Below are 16,380 nucleotides of genomic sequence, written 5' to 3' on the forward strand. Positions count from 1 at the left end.
CACAAGGCCCCAGAGAAACTCTGAAAAACGATGAATCTTGCTTCCAGAAAAACAGTTCCAGAGCCTAAAACCTGAAGTGCTCTGTGAGCTCTAGCTTTAAGTCAAGAGAGAAGTGAATGAAAGGTTTCCCCTTTCGGATGAAGGCAGTTCAGACCAAGCCCAGTGCTCAGTACGGCCATGTCCACTGGAGTTGTTGTGTGAAAATGATATAGAAATGTCCAGTGAAAGGCAATGGCTTCCCCAAGAGACCTTGAAAGGTACCAGCAAAAAGTCATGCCAAATTTGGAAAAGCCAGAGAAAAGCAGGCAGAGAGATGCTATCACTTCATATCAAATGTTCTAAAACATAGATTCTGTATGAGTAGCTTACCAATGCATTTCTGCTTTATTCTCACAGAATCACTGTAAGACAAAGCATGGGGTAAAATCCAGATTCCTCTGTTATTTGTCAATGAACAAAAGAGATCAGAACTTCATTTTAAAAACCCTGACCAATGGAAGAGTATCCAAATTGGGATTCTATTGGCCAAAGAGTAAGGCTGGCTCCTACAGAGAACTGAAAATGCAACAGACAGTGAAGTGAAGATATGCACGACGATACAGGAAGGAAAGACAATTATGCTTAAGGTTCAGATTATCACATAGGTCTTGACTGGAATGGAATGCATAATCTTTAAAGTATCTTCACTCAGGTGCATCGCACCATGTAGATTATTTACATTAAAACAGAACATAACCTCTGGGGGAATAAGTCCATGCCAGGAATGGAAAATATTTGACACAGGCATTCCTGCACCGTCAGGAGAAAAGATCACAGACCACAGAATTTTGAAATATTTTTATTTTCTGTGGGAGCCATTCCAAAAATCTGACCACTTAGTTTGCAAAGCTGAGTGGAATTATTTTGAAATTCCATATATGTCCCTTTGTCTTTGTAGCGAACTTGAGTTAACTGCTAACAACTTTTTCCTGTGTTACAAATCCCAGTAGAATAATGTGGAAGTCTTGCATTCCTACACAAACCCTTACAATTCTGTCCTCATTTCCTAAGATCCATCTCAGTCCCACACAGCCCTGAAATCTGCTTTTGGTATCTTACAGGACATGCTGCAGAGGACACCACATTTCCCCAGAAACACTACAATTTTGGAAGAAAGAAAATTTTAAAAAAGCAAAATATACCTTTGAAGACTGTATGACAAAATGGATTAAAGCACTCTCACAGACCCAAACAAACTGAAGAAAAGTATTGCAAGAGGCTACAAAAGAGCTTGTGCTAGAATTTTCCTAATGGGAGTATAGAAAAGAGCTGGCAGTAGCAGCCACTGCTGCTTCTGTTTTAACTAAACGTTCAGTCAACACTAAAGCATTTTATTTCTGAGTACTACAGCTAGTCAATACACATGCTAGCTGTGCAATTATTTGTGATTCTGCGGCTTCTTCCGCCTCCCAGTCTTATTTTTTTGCTACTTATGAAAAAGAAAACCAACTCCCTTCAAGACTGCAGTTACCTGCAGATCTCCATCCTCCCCTCTGTGAACCATTCCTCCCTGTGGTTCCTGGCTGAGATCACCTGCTACGGACTCAACCCATTCACCTTTCACCTCCTCTTGGCTTTCCCTCTGTGGCCCAGGGCCAGGCGCCCGGCACGCCCCTGGCCCAGTTCTCACAGGCATTTCATTCCCTGCAGCCAGCACCCCGCACTGCTGACGGCAGCCAGGCTCTCCGGTCCGACCACTGCTTCATCTGCCTCCCTCCTGTGCACCTCCCCTGGCCCACTGTCACTTGGAGAGAGCTCTTCACCAGCATGGATTGTGCCGACCTGGGCTTGAAAGTGAGGAGGAGTTACAACACAGCAACTGCGATTCCTTGTCTCCGATATCGACACCTGAATAATTACAAATTGCTGCAGACATGAGCGGCTCATTTCCAAGTACGTCCTCCCCGGGTCTGAAAGTGGGACCTAAACCAGAGCGTTTGGTTATAGTTGTAGCCTGCTTAGGATGTCAGCAGCCTTGTATCCAGCTGATGATCACCCTTAATATGAAATTAACCACTATTAGGTATCTGCTAGCTTGAGAATTAATTTTCCTAATGCAAAAGTGACCAGTATCCATAGATAAAGACCTGTTTCTGTCAGCTTTCGAGACACCCTTCCCTTTCAAAGCCCTGCATGTGTATGCATTTTTTTATTTCTCCCATCTCCCTCACCCAATTGAATTCTCTTTTCAAAACTGTTTGAAGGCACTGCTGATGTTCTTACCTACTTGATTGTTCAAACACTGTTGTTTATGTGCTCTGCTAAACCTTACATGTTGAACAATATGGACTGAAAAAACCCTCCAAAACCACAAACTCCTATTCAATTTTGCAATGTTCTGTCAGAAAATGTGAATAGATAAAGCACAGGTGTCAGCTTGTTTTAACCATGGCTAAATGAGGCTAATAAAGAAACTAGACTCCAGTATCTGCTTCAAGTTAACAAAACTATTCCTTTATCCAATAGCATAGGAAGTAACACTGGTCCATTTGTCTCCACCACAAGTTTCAAGAAATTGTGTCAGAAGATTTATCGTCAGGCTTGGTAAATCCTTTTATCACCATCATCTCATTGATAAAGCTGTCTCCTATTCCAGGAAGGTGTAGATGGCAAATGTGATTTGTTACAGATGATCGATGCCCATCTCTGTTACCTCTGTTGAAATACTGCATTGCAAACCCTGCATCATGAATCCTGCGGAAAGTGTCTTTTTTTTGGGCCACGTATTTAAGCGGGGATGTAGCACACCAAGAATGCCACACACTGTGCAGCAGTGATTAAATGTAGCCTTGAAATGTAGCCATAAACCTGGAAGATGTACAGGGCTGGAAAAAAGAAATATAGGAATAAGCAGCAAACAGTGGAGTCTGCGAACAAAGTATTGTCAGTCAACCACGGTGGTTACTTACTGAGAAGTGTCAGAGTGCAGAGATGTTTTGATTATCTTCTCCAGCAAAAAATCACTCAATAAAAAAAGAAAACTAAAGAACCCTCAAACTATCCTCTGTCAGTCTTTTTAGGCTATATTTTAAAGGCACAAGCCTTCTTGGATCTCTGGTTAAAAGCTATTTCAAACCATTTCATGCTATTCAAGTAATTCTGTGTGTAGCTATGCAAAATAAAATATTCTCATCATGTTAATGTTAATTTCAAGGTAGAAGTACTCAAAGCCCTTTAAAATGCTTGTCCATCAAGCCTCCAGCCTGAGCTCAACGTGAATTACCTGTCACAGAGTGACAGGTTTGCATTTCTCTCTTTAAGCTGATGTCCTGAAATACAGCTCCAGCGGGAATGCTGTTGCTGAGCAGGTGAGATACTTGATCAACAGGAGGTGAACTGAAATCACACGGCCCTTGTGAACAGGAGAAACACCAGCCAGGTGACAATGATGAGTTTGAAACTTCTCCTGTCTGGATCAGACCGCAGTAAAGATGAAGAGCAGATGCCTGACTGGGTTAGAAGCGAATTATGGGAAAGCAATAACGTTTAACATGAACTCAAGTTTTGTCTGTAGATAGTCCCATGAGAAATGACACCAAAACACACTTCAGGCTGACTTAGTAGCATCAACTAGAACATGAGACAGGGAAACTGCTTTACACAATACTGATGACAAGTCACTGATATTTGAAAAAGTGTCAGACTTGGATAAAACCCCCTGTGAATAAAGGCACCCTTAATAGACACTGATCCCATGTGCACAAAGTATTTCACAACTAGACAACAAAATAAGATGTCTTTATCTCAGAAAGTTTATGGACTAAATAAATTCCAGAGAAAGGCAATGGTAAGGTATACACCATGCAGAAATGAGTTGGAGCAGAAGTAAACAGAGAAATGTGAGTTCCAGGAATAATAAATTCTGTTTGTTTTTTTTTTTTTAATGTGTGTTTCATGTTGGCTTTCATGTAAAATAAAGGAACACTCTGACAAAAGCTTCTTTCTTATTTGGAACATAGGTCAAATCTCCTTCCTGCTGCAGACTGCCCAGGTCACTGGAGGAATGAGTTCACACTTGTGACTTCTATTATTTCAGGTGGGAAGGTGCTGGGTCTTCCTCCTGTGTCCAAAAGCCTACTTAAAGCAAAGAGTGGATGGTGCAAAAATGGCTCACGAGTTCACAAGCTTTTAATGAGTTGACAGATAGATACCATCACTAAATAAGTTTTGTTTCTTTAGGAAACCAGCCAAGATTTTATAATTCTACCATGCTGAAAGCTGAAACTATGTAGGTGGTGTTTTTCCCCCTCCTATAACACTCCTCTCCCCAGTCACATACGTTTCGGACACCTATGAAGTGTTCAGTAGGGAATAAAAACAAATATGCCTACCTGAGGTTTTAAGAATCTGCATATCTTGCCATTGATTGACATTTTGTTTCCTGTAGATGTCAACATCTTTATAACAAAATGCCAAGCTTACAACACTGTTTCTCAGCAGGTATACATTTAAACAGTCAAAAAAGCCTTAATCTCTTATAATGATCCCCAAAAACCAGATTGAAATCATACTTCAATTTACTTAAATAAACCCATGTGATTCTCAGCCCACTTGCAAGAATTCTAAAGGTCTTTGGTTATACTGAATCACAGATATAAAAATCTGCTAATGTTATCTTATCTCTGCAAATTTTAAATGTTTTCTACCTATTGATAGGTGTTCTGGGGTGACTGCCCTAAACTAAGACAATAGGTAAAGCTAATTTTTATCTTCCGACTTGCTTGATTTAATTATGCTGTGGTGGAAGCATAAGGAAGTTAATACATGATTTTCAAAAGTGTAAATTAATGGGTACTTTGGGTTGGGGATTAGATGGAAGCTTCATTTTTTATCTGTCTTGCACGGTAATGCTGTCTTGTTTATTACTAATAGAGTGTCTGTTCATTTCACTTTCATTCTTGCATGACCTCCAGAGATTTATCTCTGGTGCAAAACCTACTGTGTTCTTTACCAAATCAAAGAGGTGATGACAGGGCTTCATTTGTAGAGGAAGACAGTGAAAGGAAGAGATTTCTCTCACCTCAACAGAAATTCAGTAAGAGCCAAGATGCTATTGAAGTGCAGAGAAGGGCTTGTTGGAAAGGGACAGGTGACCTTGTGTGCTTCGGAAGACATTGTACATGCAGGGAAGTGGAATGATCTTGCAGACATTACTTTGTGCTAAAAACTGCTGCTCTAACAACAAATCCTCTGCTAGAGGACCATGGGGACAGTTTGCTCAGCTCCCATCCTTACAATAGACACGTGGACAAAAAACAGCCTCCCTGAAGCCCTTCTTGATCCTGAATATCTTTAGCCCAAGACAGTCATTGTGTGCACAATTTTATTTCTTTACCTTTCACTGGTGAGTAAGAGATGCAAGGAGACCATCAATTAATTCTTCTTCAGGGAGGTAATAAAATACACCTCTTCTTGGACAAAAGGTTCAACCCAAGGTGAAACCAGATTTTATTAAAGCTGCTCCTCCATTCCCAAAGCACAAGTCTCCCGTCTCAGGACACAACCTCATAATTATTTTGCTAACTTGCTAGTGCTCATAGCATATCTGGCATTTCACACTATGCACATCAACATACCAGTTCCATTAACACACATCTGAAAATAGACACAAATTATGGAATGGATACATTTTCTAATCCTTGAAAACAGATTTTAAGAGAAAGCAATTAGACTTGGCATACATCAACAGCATACTTGTCTCATAATGAAAAACAAAAATACTAACTTTTTTCTATAAAAGTTGTAGATTTTGGCAAACACACTTTTTTTTTGTTTTGTTTTTGAATCTGTACTTCCTGCTTGGTTATGGGTAAAAAACAGATTTAAGAAGCAAAGGTTCTGAGTTCAACCTGAAAAGACACAGTTAAAATAAGTATTGAGAGCCAAAAAGTAACAATAGACAAGTTTCACCCTCAGGGGATTCTTTCCAGATCATTTAATAAAGTAACTTCTTATTTGGGATAAAACTGGGCTGTAGACAGAGAGAAATGAGAATTTGCTTTTTAACACCTGTTACTACTTATATACCCACAGATGCACCAATCCAATACTTAAAGGCCTATTTCCCCAAGAGTTTTTTTGTAACCTAAAGCAAGCGGAAAGAAACCAAGGATAAGGCCCACAGGGGAAGCTGATTGTGATTATAAGAGAGGAAAAGGGGTGGAGATTCCATCAAAACAGTTTAAACAGAGTTTTGTTTCATTTCTGATCGAAATAAAACAATGAAAAGCCAAAGAGATTTCCTCTTTCAAGATTAACACACCCTTATATCTGCTAGAATTTCCCAGACACTTTTACCACCCACATATGCAAACAAACAAGCTGTTTATGTAACAGTGATGCAAGGAATATATTGCACAGGGGAGCAATTTATAAAGACCCTTTTATAAAGAAGAGATGACTTCAAGAGACTTGCAGACACATATTTTGTGCCAGAGACAAAATAAAACATTCCCTCTGAGCAAGACTGATGTCAAGAGATTGTTGGAAGTTCAAACGCTCAAACTCAGAAACTTGCATGAATATGATCTCAAAAAGCAGAGAAAATGTGATTTTTCAAATGCTTTCTTGAACCATGAAATGCCTTCAAAAAATCGTGTTCACTTTGAATTGTTTTGTAGTTTGGTGTTGGGATCTGTGTAGCCCCTGAAGTTTTGAGGTTGGTTATCAGGAAATTATTGGATCACGGGGCTGGGATTCTTCCAGGGAATGGCTGACAATGAGGTACAATGTGACAGCCATAGGTGATCTGAAATTTATTTCTCAGGTTCTATTTCCTGAGCTTCAAGGTCTTGCGTAAATCAATACAGTCACTGACACACGGCTGCTAGGACTGGGTGAAAACATCCATGTCCTGCCCTCTCCAGGCAGCAGGTGTGTCTGATCTTCAAGATCTCCCCCACCACAGGGTGCATAAGAACCTTTACCTTCAGGAAGTGCAACCTGGGAACAACAGGGGAAGAAATGGTCCTTTCAGAGGACAATCAAAGCTTTGTGGAAACACAACGAATGGGCAGGAAATGGTAATTCCAAACTGGATGAAGGCATTCTCCTGCAGAACAGCCCCAGGAAGCTCAAGAACATACAAATTGGCTGCTGTGATTCCAGGTGTAGGCTGACAGCTTTGGTCTGTGAGATTAGCCAGGCTGAAATCTCAGATAGCTACATATGAGTCACAGTGAGAGATGCATGGCAGCTCTTCAGGCCGTATGAATCAGCAGCAGCAACAGGGAAGCAGAAACTCAAATGGAAATTACTGGAGGAAGCAGAGTGCAGCATTATGTCAGCTACAAGTCTCAGCTCTGCATCTCAGATTTGTTTTTCCATATTTATTTTTTAGGTGAACAAATCCCCATGTCTTGGAAGGCTGATGGAGAAGGACAAATTTTTTGGAAGAGGGGGAAATGACAGAGCACATGCCTGTGCTTGATCAAAAGAACCAAGGCAAGGATGCAGCTGAATGACTTCCAAAAAATCCCCGAGATGATCAGTAGAACAGATAAGGCATTGCTGTGTTACATCTACACTGGATGTTCAAGAAATTCAAAATACTTCAGGTAGGAGAAAGACACCTGTCCAGAACAGGTTGAATGTCACTTTGTTCTGAAGACATGGATGTACACAGATGGCATCTTGCCTGGAAATTCAGCTCTTCACCTCACAGTTTTATACTAGAAGTATCTCAGAATGTTCTGGTCATCTGCTTGAATTCATATATCTTGAACTGAAAAACACTTCAGCTGCTCTTCAGTCTGGCATGAAACACTGCTGGTCCTGCTGCCTGCTCTTGTCCTTAAGTGGTGTTTTTCTTCTCAATTCCATATCCATTCCACAATGACAACTCCCTCAGACAATAGCCTCACAAAATTCCTGGCTGGGTTGCTTTCTCAAAGTATTTTCTGTGGAAAAATTAGCTGCCAAGAATGGCAGGAATTCTCTGGCTGAGCCACTGGTCATTGTAGGGAAATTTCATTTCCGGCTTTGCTGGTTAATGCCACAGTCCTAGCCACAACAAAAGTTACTTTTCTTTAAAAAGAAAGCAAAACCCCAAAAATCCATGAGACAGTTCATATGTCTCTTGGCAGAAGATACAGACCTGCACATCATGATGAATTAGGATTTTATGGTTGTCTTGTACCCTATAAGCCAGGATTTGAAACACTGCACACATGCAAAAAACAAGCAGTTAGAGAGGCAGCACAATGCTAAACATTTTTCTGGTGAAAAGTAAGATTTTATAGAAACTGTGGGAACATAACAGAAGATTGTTGAGGAGAGTTATAAACATGCTGAAGTAATCTGCAGCTGAGGTGTAGAAAAACACATATACCAATTGTTGCTTAGCTTTGTATGTTGACTAAGTTCAGTGTCTGTGTTTCAATAACACAGGCCTGAGATAGACTTACAGGAACTCAATCAAACATTCTTGAGATTCCTTCCCTGCTGTGGGAAAGACCGAAGCAGGGAGATATTCTAAACCTGTGACAGCCCCTGAAATACAGGTGAAAACAGCAGGTTCAGAGATCCTCTTGCAAGAACTGAGATCTCTGATGTCCCTGCACATGTGGCTCTGCCCTGGTGCTCTTTGGTGATCCATAGCTTGACAAGGTAATGGAAATAAATTTTCTCTTTTCATTTCCTTCAGTGTTCTGTGGTCATCCCTGGGTCCTGTATATGTCAGCTCACACAGAGACCCAGACAGGCCCTAAGCAGCCATTATCTTATCATTCTGCTCATTATTATTTATGAACTTGCTTCTGCAATGGAATACATCCAGTTACATGCCTTGCTGACGTCGCAGGTAGAAGATGTATTTCACCTTTCTCCTGAAAGCCAGGCTGCCACTTAAAGCTTGTGAAGGTAATTAATTCTCATGCTGAAGGGATGTAAATAGGCAGGCAATGGCATTAGCCACACCATGGCTTTCTATTACTAATTACCTCTATTGAGCATGAACAAGCTGCTTGCCAGACAAATATTCGTAGAAGCCTGACTGAGGTTCTGCATCAGTTCCATCCATTTTTGGATCACTCTGCTAACTCACCACAGAAATGCTGCCTCCTTCCACAGAAAGGTCACAGACTCAGTTCGACAAGATGGTCTCTGTTTCATACTTGTATTTAAAGGCAGGTCAGCACCAAATTCCCAGCAGGGTGCTCAGGGTTTTGCCCAGCTGAGCCCTGAAAGCCTCCATATGTCCCACTGCTGTCACCTATATCTTGATTCCCACTCCCCCTCCACATAGATGAAACCCCTCCAGCCTGCAGGCAAAGCATGAACCATTAACCACCACGCTTTGATGACCCAGCCAGCTATTACCCATACAGAAATCTGCCCATCGAGACCGTAATGTCCCAAGTAGCACATGAGGGTGGTGTGGCCAATGTCAAGGTAGGTGACACCTATCACCTCTCATACACAAATCTAGTCACTGCAGCGTAGAAGACAGTCAAACGTTATTTATCTCTGGTACATCTATGCTTGCTGTTCCAAATCACCTTCCCCTCTACGCTCCTAGAAGCAACCTCTGCTAGAAATGATCTGCCTTTTGACAACAGGTTGGACATTTGTTTTAAGTTATCAGGGATCTTTGACACCTGGGAGCTTCCAAAGCTGAAGGTGTGTGATATCACTGTGATATCACTTACCACACGTGAGTGCTTCCCTCCTGATCCCACACCCTTGTATGGGCTGCCATTTCTCAAGAGATCCATGACTCAAACCTTCTTTCACTGCTGGTAGTTTGACAACACAGGCTTGGACAACTTTGATGGTGAAAAGCAAGGCAAAGAAAGCACAGAGTACACCTTACCTGCATCTGTGGTCACTAAGTTATCCACTCCATTTGTTGATGGAACACATTTTCCTTGTTTCTTCACCTACTATTAATGTAGCAGTAAAAGCTGTTCTTGCTTCCCTTGATACTCCTTGCAAATGTTGACTCCAGGAGCTCTTTGGCGTTCCAAATGCCACCGCTACATACCCCCAGAATGTTTCAAAATTCTTCTTTCAAAGGCCATTCCTGTTTCTATCTCTTGTATACTACTTATTTTTGCACTGGAGCTCAGCCATGGGTTATGTGTGTGTGGCTAAGCCAGTTTCCCAATACATTTACTTGCTTTCATGATTAGGATGAGCTGTTACTGTGCTAAGAGAAGGCTGACCTTGAAGACCTGACATGCTGAACCTTTCAAGCCGAGGTAAATTACTATCTGCTATTTCTGCCAGGGCTTTACCTTCCAAAATTTAATTACCTGAATTTAGAGATTTCCAGGTGTTAAGAAGGTAACGACTTTAGACCAATCTTAGATATTGAGCTATGTGAAAAACCTCAGCCTTACATGTAAAGTCTCATGCAACACGCTCAAAGCATTGCTACAAGAGTCAGAGACTGTTACATGTGCCCACACAGTGGTGACACCTCAGCTGCAGAAAGATGTCCTCAGTGTTTCCTGCTTCCAATGCATTGAGCTCATCACAGAGCAGGACAGATGACAGAAACAAGGGCGTGGATCTGAGACCTGTGATTATTATCTGAGAGGGCAGGTGCAAAGCAACACATTTCTCAGGCTTGAAACCAAGGAGAAAAGAAGGCAGGAACTGAGGATGAGGAGGTTGTATCTGTGGCGCAGCTGAAGCAACAGGTACAGTAACTGGCAGAGAATTTGACTGAAAACCAAATCTCAATTTTTTCTGGTTGTCACTATAGTTACGAAGTCCAGAGAGCAAATTGCAATTGCACTTTCCATGAACACATGAACAATGGAAAATATCCAAAACCTGAGCTGCTGCAAGTGAAACAGGCTGGACTCAATGAAGTTCCCTTTCAATTTGAGAATTATTATTATTATTTCAAATGAATATCAAAATATGAAGATATTTCAGAAAAAAAGCCTATTATATTGGTAGATCATTACAGACTGCACAACTGATGCTGAAAACAGTTGGAAAGGCCTGACCAGCCTTAATCCCCTCTCCTTGCTCTTCCCTTGTTAACAATAACCCTTATTGCTTGACTCTGATTGTAGGAATTAGTTTATTATTTTTCCTACCAGACTCTTTAACATTTATATTGAGCATGCATCTAAAATGCCCCACTTACACCAGGTTTGCAGAAACACTTGAAGTGCTGTCTGTATTTGTGAAGAGAGAGCCAAGAAATTACAGGAGACCTTTAAAACATGCAAGAAAGTTACTGCCATGAGAACAGTTGCACGGCATATTCCTTTCATGACTCTCTTTCTAAACAATTAATGTACTCTTCAAGATCCTCATTAGGCAAAAAATGACATTGAAGAGCAGAAAAGAGAGGAAAAAACCTAGGATGCCAAGAGCATGGAAGGAACTGAACCTGGATGCTGGAATATTGAATCAAATAGCTAAGTAGAAGAGCTAGGAGGAAGTTCAGATGTCACAGGACAGAGGTTAAACATAAATAGATTCTGAATTTTGGAGCCCTCAAATGTTGGAGATTATCACATTTTTGGGCCATCAGATAAGTGGGACAGATGTTACTGTCCCAGGCTTTTTTTTGCTTTCACACAGCAATCTGAAATCCCTGGAAAATCCTATAGCCTTGTTAGCTACACATTTCTTCCAAGCCCTGCCATTCTCAGTGCAGAACATAAAAATAATGAATCTGCAAACAGCTTGATAATGTATTGGAAGCTAAGGCATCCAAGGAAATAATCTATCGAAGAAATGAAACTGTTGCATGTGTTTTATAGGGAAAAAAGTTTCCACTAAACAAACATATTTATTGTTCTAAAAATCCAACGTCCCCTATCATTGGTACCCAATCAACAGCAACATAACAGCAAAGAAATCATCACTAGGAAAATACCTTCTCCTATTCAATTCAGTTACATAAATAAATAGGTTAGCTACTGAATTGTGCTTTGGGCAAAGGCAAGTCCAGACTATGGATTCTGGAAGAGCACGAAGCATCTGCCTCTGTTAAAAGCACTAACAAAGTGGAAGACATGGTCCACAACCCACTTCCCAAAGTTTAGGTCTTACTATGGCCCAGCTTCCAAAGAATACCAGCATGGCTGTGGGGACGTGTTTAAGCTTGATGTCTGTGAGTACATGGACAGTCTGTGCTATCAGCTAGAATTAAATAATCACAGAAGCCATCCAAACAAGCAAGCCCACCACAAAGCACCCTAGCACTTCCCCAAAAGCAACAGCTTCTCTTCTGGTAGGATGCTACCCTGCTTCTCTATCACTCAGCTACCTCCTTTCTGTCCTTGGTATGCCACAGATTGCTAGAAGCAAAGAGAGCCTCCTGCTCCCCCACATTTGATCGTCCCTAGTTACCCTTCCCAACCATTAAACAAAATCCTTTCTTTAGAAACCTGGGGGGTTTTGTGGTATCAGAATTGCTTCTCTATTTCTCTCAAGCACGAACTGACACACAAAATGTTCTTACATCACTGAGATGCAAAACACATTGTTCTTGAGCAAGTGTTTGCAAAAGCAGTGTTTGCAAAGCCAGCATCTCCTGAAGCCAGTGCTTCTGGGGGCTCCCTTGGAAAAAGAGGGTTTATAGAGATGATTTCTGCAAAGCCTCATGTTCTAGGCAGTCAATTGTGCAAAACTATTGCTATAGGCTTAGAAGCCTTCACTGTGCCATTCTCTCACTGCAGCCTCTGCACTAATTTCCTCTCTCAAACCACAGCATCTCTGCCTCCTCACCTCCTTCCAAAGTAGCACAGCTGTAACTAAGCCCAAACATTTTGCAACTATCACAAGTCTAGAACCAGCATCACCAGACACATCCCCTGAATACACTAGCACTATATTTCTGTTATATAAGGTGTTTAATGGTCAATTAATTTACTGCATGGGCAGTAAAGCACGTAAATGTGTGTGTCAGAGTGTTAGGGGAAATACGGACAAGGTGGCTAAAGAGCAAAAGAGGAAGAAGGAAGAATGACTGGAATTAAGAGAAACCTGGAAGCCTTGTACAGGCTTCCTCGTGCACCAAGCTGCCATATTCCCTGCTTCTCAGATCCCAGGCTGTAAAGTGGGAAGCACATCCCAGTAAGAAGTGGCACAAGCGCACGGAGGACTGTGTGGAGTCGCACACCTCCAGCAGTGAGGCTCGTAAACAGCGCAGGGAGGAAGGAACAGTATCTGTTCCTGTAAAATAGCATCAAGCACAAGCACTGAACAGGGTGAGGCAGCTGGGGCGGGGAAACAGACCAGACAGGAATGGGGAGATTCCTACCAGGAATGAGATTCCTGGTTCATTCAGGACTCTTGTCTGTTATTGTTTCCTTCTTTCCCAATCTGTGTTTGCAGCAGGAAGAAAGGGGAAATGGAATGTAATTCGGAGCACAGTGCACGACCCGGACTTACCAAATCTGCCTTTGATAAGCATCCTGAACTTTCTAAGTCTTCACTTCCTCACCACTTCCCTCAGCCATGGATGGTATTTACAAGTGGTTCAGTGCTCTTGTCAGGTGTCATGCAGCAGGGTAAAACACTTTCTTCTCTAGCCATGCGGTGCTTGGAAGACTTCACTGGTCTTGGAAGTGCATCTACTAATATTTCCTTCATTCCTTTACTACCCCTTTTAGGCCAGTATTTTTTTATTTTTTTATTTTGCTCATCCTCAGTAATATTATTCATTACTTCTCTAGCTGTTTACTTCTCTTTTTTATTAAGGAGGAAATCCTACTTAATGCCATCCTAGGATTTCAAAATCACTCATCTGCAGCACGTTAACAGTAACTGAATGGCAAAGCTTAGTCCTTGAAATCTGTCACAAGTGTAAAGCAAAGGTTTAGAACATCATTGTGGCAAATAGTTAATGAAGAAAATGACGAAGAGGTGTATGTGATATATTAGAGGATACTGAATTAGGTTTCTGGAAGCGAATCCAAGAAAGGCCCTTTTCAATCATTGCGCAAGATTTTTTGCTTTCCTCATCCAACACAAGCCAGTGATTGGGAAACACTCATACCAGGGGAGACACCTAAAGCCAGACAACCATTAAGCATGACACTGGGCGTGCCCTCATTAGAGTGCTGAGGTGTGTGAGCGCCCCATTTAGAGAAAGATAAAAGATAGCAGTTTATTTGTAAAACAGCGGAGCCCTCACCACAGTCCTCGTCTAAAGCTTCCAACAGGGATGGTCAGGTGAGCGCACAGGCTCCACAAGCAATATTCTCCATCCCCCCTGTCACCACCACACCATGCTGTAAAGCCAGCTGTAGTCACTACAAGACTTTCTCTCAATGATCACATCAAGAACCTGAATTAGGACACTGCGAGACAGACAGTAAACTCGCAGTCAGAACAGGTATCACAGGGAGACAACCTTTAAGATTTGGGCTCTTGTGGTAGAAGTGTACTTTTAGATTTGTTGTTCATTCCTCAGGATGTTACATGCCAACAGTTCTGCAAAATATTCACAGATGTAAGAAGTGCTGCTTCAAAGAAAACAGCCTGAGAAAATAGAAAGCAAACTGACTTGGATTTTAAGTTGTACAAGGCTGCTTACATGAGTAAAGTGTGTGGATCAGCTAAGCCAACCCTGCAGAATTGTAAACATCAAGAACAGGCAGCTTTCCCTGCCTACGTATTTTTGTTGTTACACTTGTACGGCATCAAATCAGACTTTAAATTTACTCCACACACACTTGAAGCTGACAAAACATCTTTCCACTAGTGATTAATACATTGCTAAGTCAACTCCACCACCAGTTAAGCTTTAGAAGGAAGTTACTACATGTGTTGTGCTTGATATGAACTAGAGGCTAAGTCGGTCCATGGGATCAACAGCATTTGCATGAGCATTCCCAACTCTCTCTGCAGTTTAGAAGACAAAAGCAGCGTTAGGTCCCACAATTGCAAAACTTAACACACAAGCCTAATCCATACAAGCTTTTCGATAGACACTAAGATGGCCATAAAAATAGCTTAATAAGTAATGTTGCAACTACCTATTTGTTTTCAATATTGAGGCAGTTAGGGTAAACAATGAAACCTTACCTTCATTCCTTTAGTGATTCCATTTTTCTTAGATAGTCCACTTTTTGTGAGGTTATTCTGTTTCTGGTGATGATGATGATGATGTAGATGTCCATTGCAGACAGCACTTGGATTAGCCATCTGTTTAAATTAGTCAGATTCTCAGTTCTTAAGGGTGTCTCAGGTCTTTCTACTGTAAAAAAGACAGTGGGATGAGAAGATAAAGTTCTTGGTTAAGGCCTGAAAGGTATCCAACTGGTCTGTCAGGATTTTCCAGGGTGAGAGGAGGAACTATCTTTTGCAATATCTTCAAAACGTAAAACTTTCTTTCATACAGCTTCAGCTCCAGCAAGCTAGAACGCGAAATACATAGCAGGAGGTGTGCTCTTAAAATCTCTGAAAAATACTGCTCATTGCTGGCTCTTGCATGAACACGGCTTCTGTGAGTCAACAAGACTGCTGCAGCTATCAAGGAGTGGGTGGATTCAGAGGCGGAGACACTTAAAGATATATTACCTCTTAAATACCTCCCAGGGAGAAACCTTGTTTCTTTTCTCCGAATTACACTCAATGTGGAGTGACGTCACTGCCTATAAAATGCCAAAATGTTTTGAAAATTTTAACAGAGTAATCTGTAAAATTACATGGTTCATCTTGCTAAGCGTATATTAGCTGAAAACAACTATTATTGCCCTGAGTAAAGGAAAAACCCATTTTAAAATTTCTTTTTAATCTCTTCTTATACGAGTAGCACGACAGACAGAACATTATACCTGCAAGGAAATGGAAAGCATTTTAGTAATAAAATGAAAATTTATTTAGAGCTAGATACTGCAGACACGTGCACAAGTGTTCACTGGAGTGAACTGTCCCTTTAAACTCGGTTTGGCCAGTAGTAGGCTAAATGGCATGCTACTACAATGAATGAGAAATACAGTTTTATAAAGCTAATTAATTTAGTTTTAAAACAAGTCAGGCTTTTATCATATGTGAAACTATTAAGGACAGCTAACATTCATCCTTTCTTTTAAGAAAAAAGGTTTTTAATTGTGAAAATGCATGTATGGTCTTTCCTGGATCAAATTTTTCTGCTTCAGTTTTTAGCGACAAAAAGTAAAAGCAGAAGCATCTCTGGTAGCATTTAAAAGAATCCCTTCCTCCCAAAATAATTAAAATTAGTGTGGAGACAGACTAGAGGAAAGCTGTATTATAATATCAGTTTTGAAAAACAGTTAGGATGAAAGGCTGGGAGAATAAAAATATTTGAAGTTCTTTAATTAGAAAAAATTGCTGTGCCATCCTGGCAATGAAATGTAAGTTATATACAGAAAGAGTAGCCTAGAACTTGAGTATGTGGAATGC

At 41.0% G+C, this 16,380-nt stretch overlaps 1 protein-coding gene across 2 annotated transcripts in view; it reads right to left on the bottom strand.

The window, feature by feature from the left end:
• Nucleotides 1–15,439, bottom strand: part of SPTLC3 (serine palmitoyltransferase long chain base subunit 3) — a 79,679-nt gene extending 64,240 nt beyond the window's left edge. For both annotated transcript variants that reach the window (XM_058835378.1, XM_058835377.1), the window contains exon 1: nt 15,040–15,439. In XM_058835378.1, the coding sequence (XP_058691361.1) occupies nt 15,040–15,159 (120 nt within the window). In that variant the 5' untranslated portion in view covers nt 15,160–15,439. The remainder of the gene's footprint in view (nt 1–15,039) is intronic.
• Between the last annotated feature and the right edge of the window lie 941 nt (nt 15,440–16,380).

Source organism: Poecile atricapillus, chromosome 3 (genome assembly GCF_030490865.1).
Source record: "Poecile atricapillus isolate bPoeAtr1 chromosome 3, bPoeAtr1.hap1, whole genome shotgun sequence".
NCBI lineage: Eukaryota > Metazoa > Chordata > Aves > Passeriformes > Paridae > Poecile > Poecile atricapillus.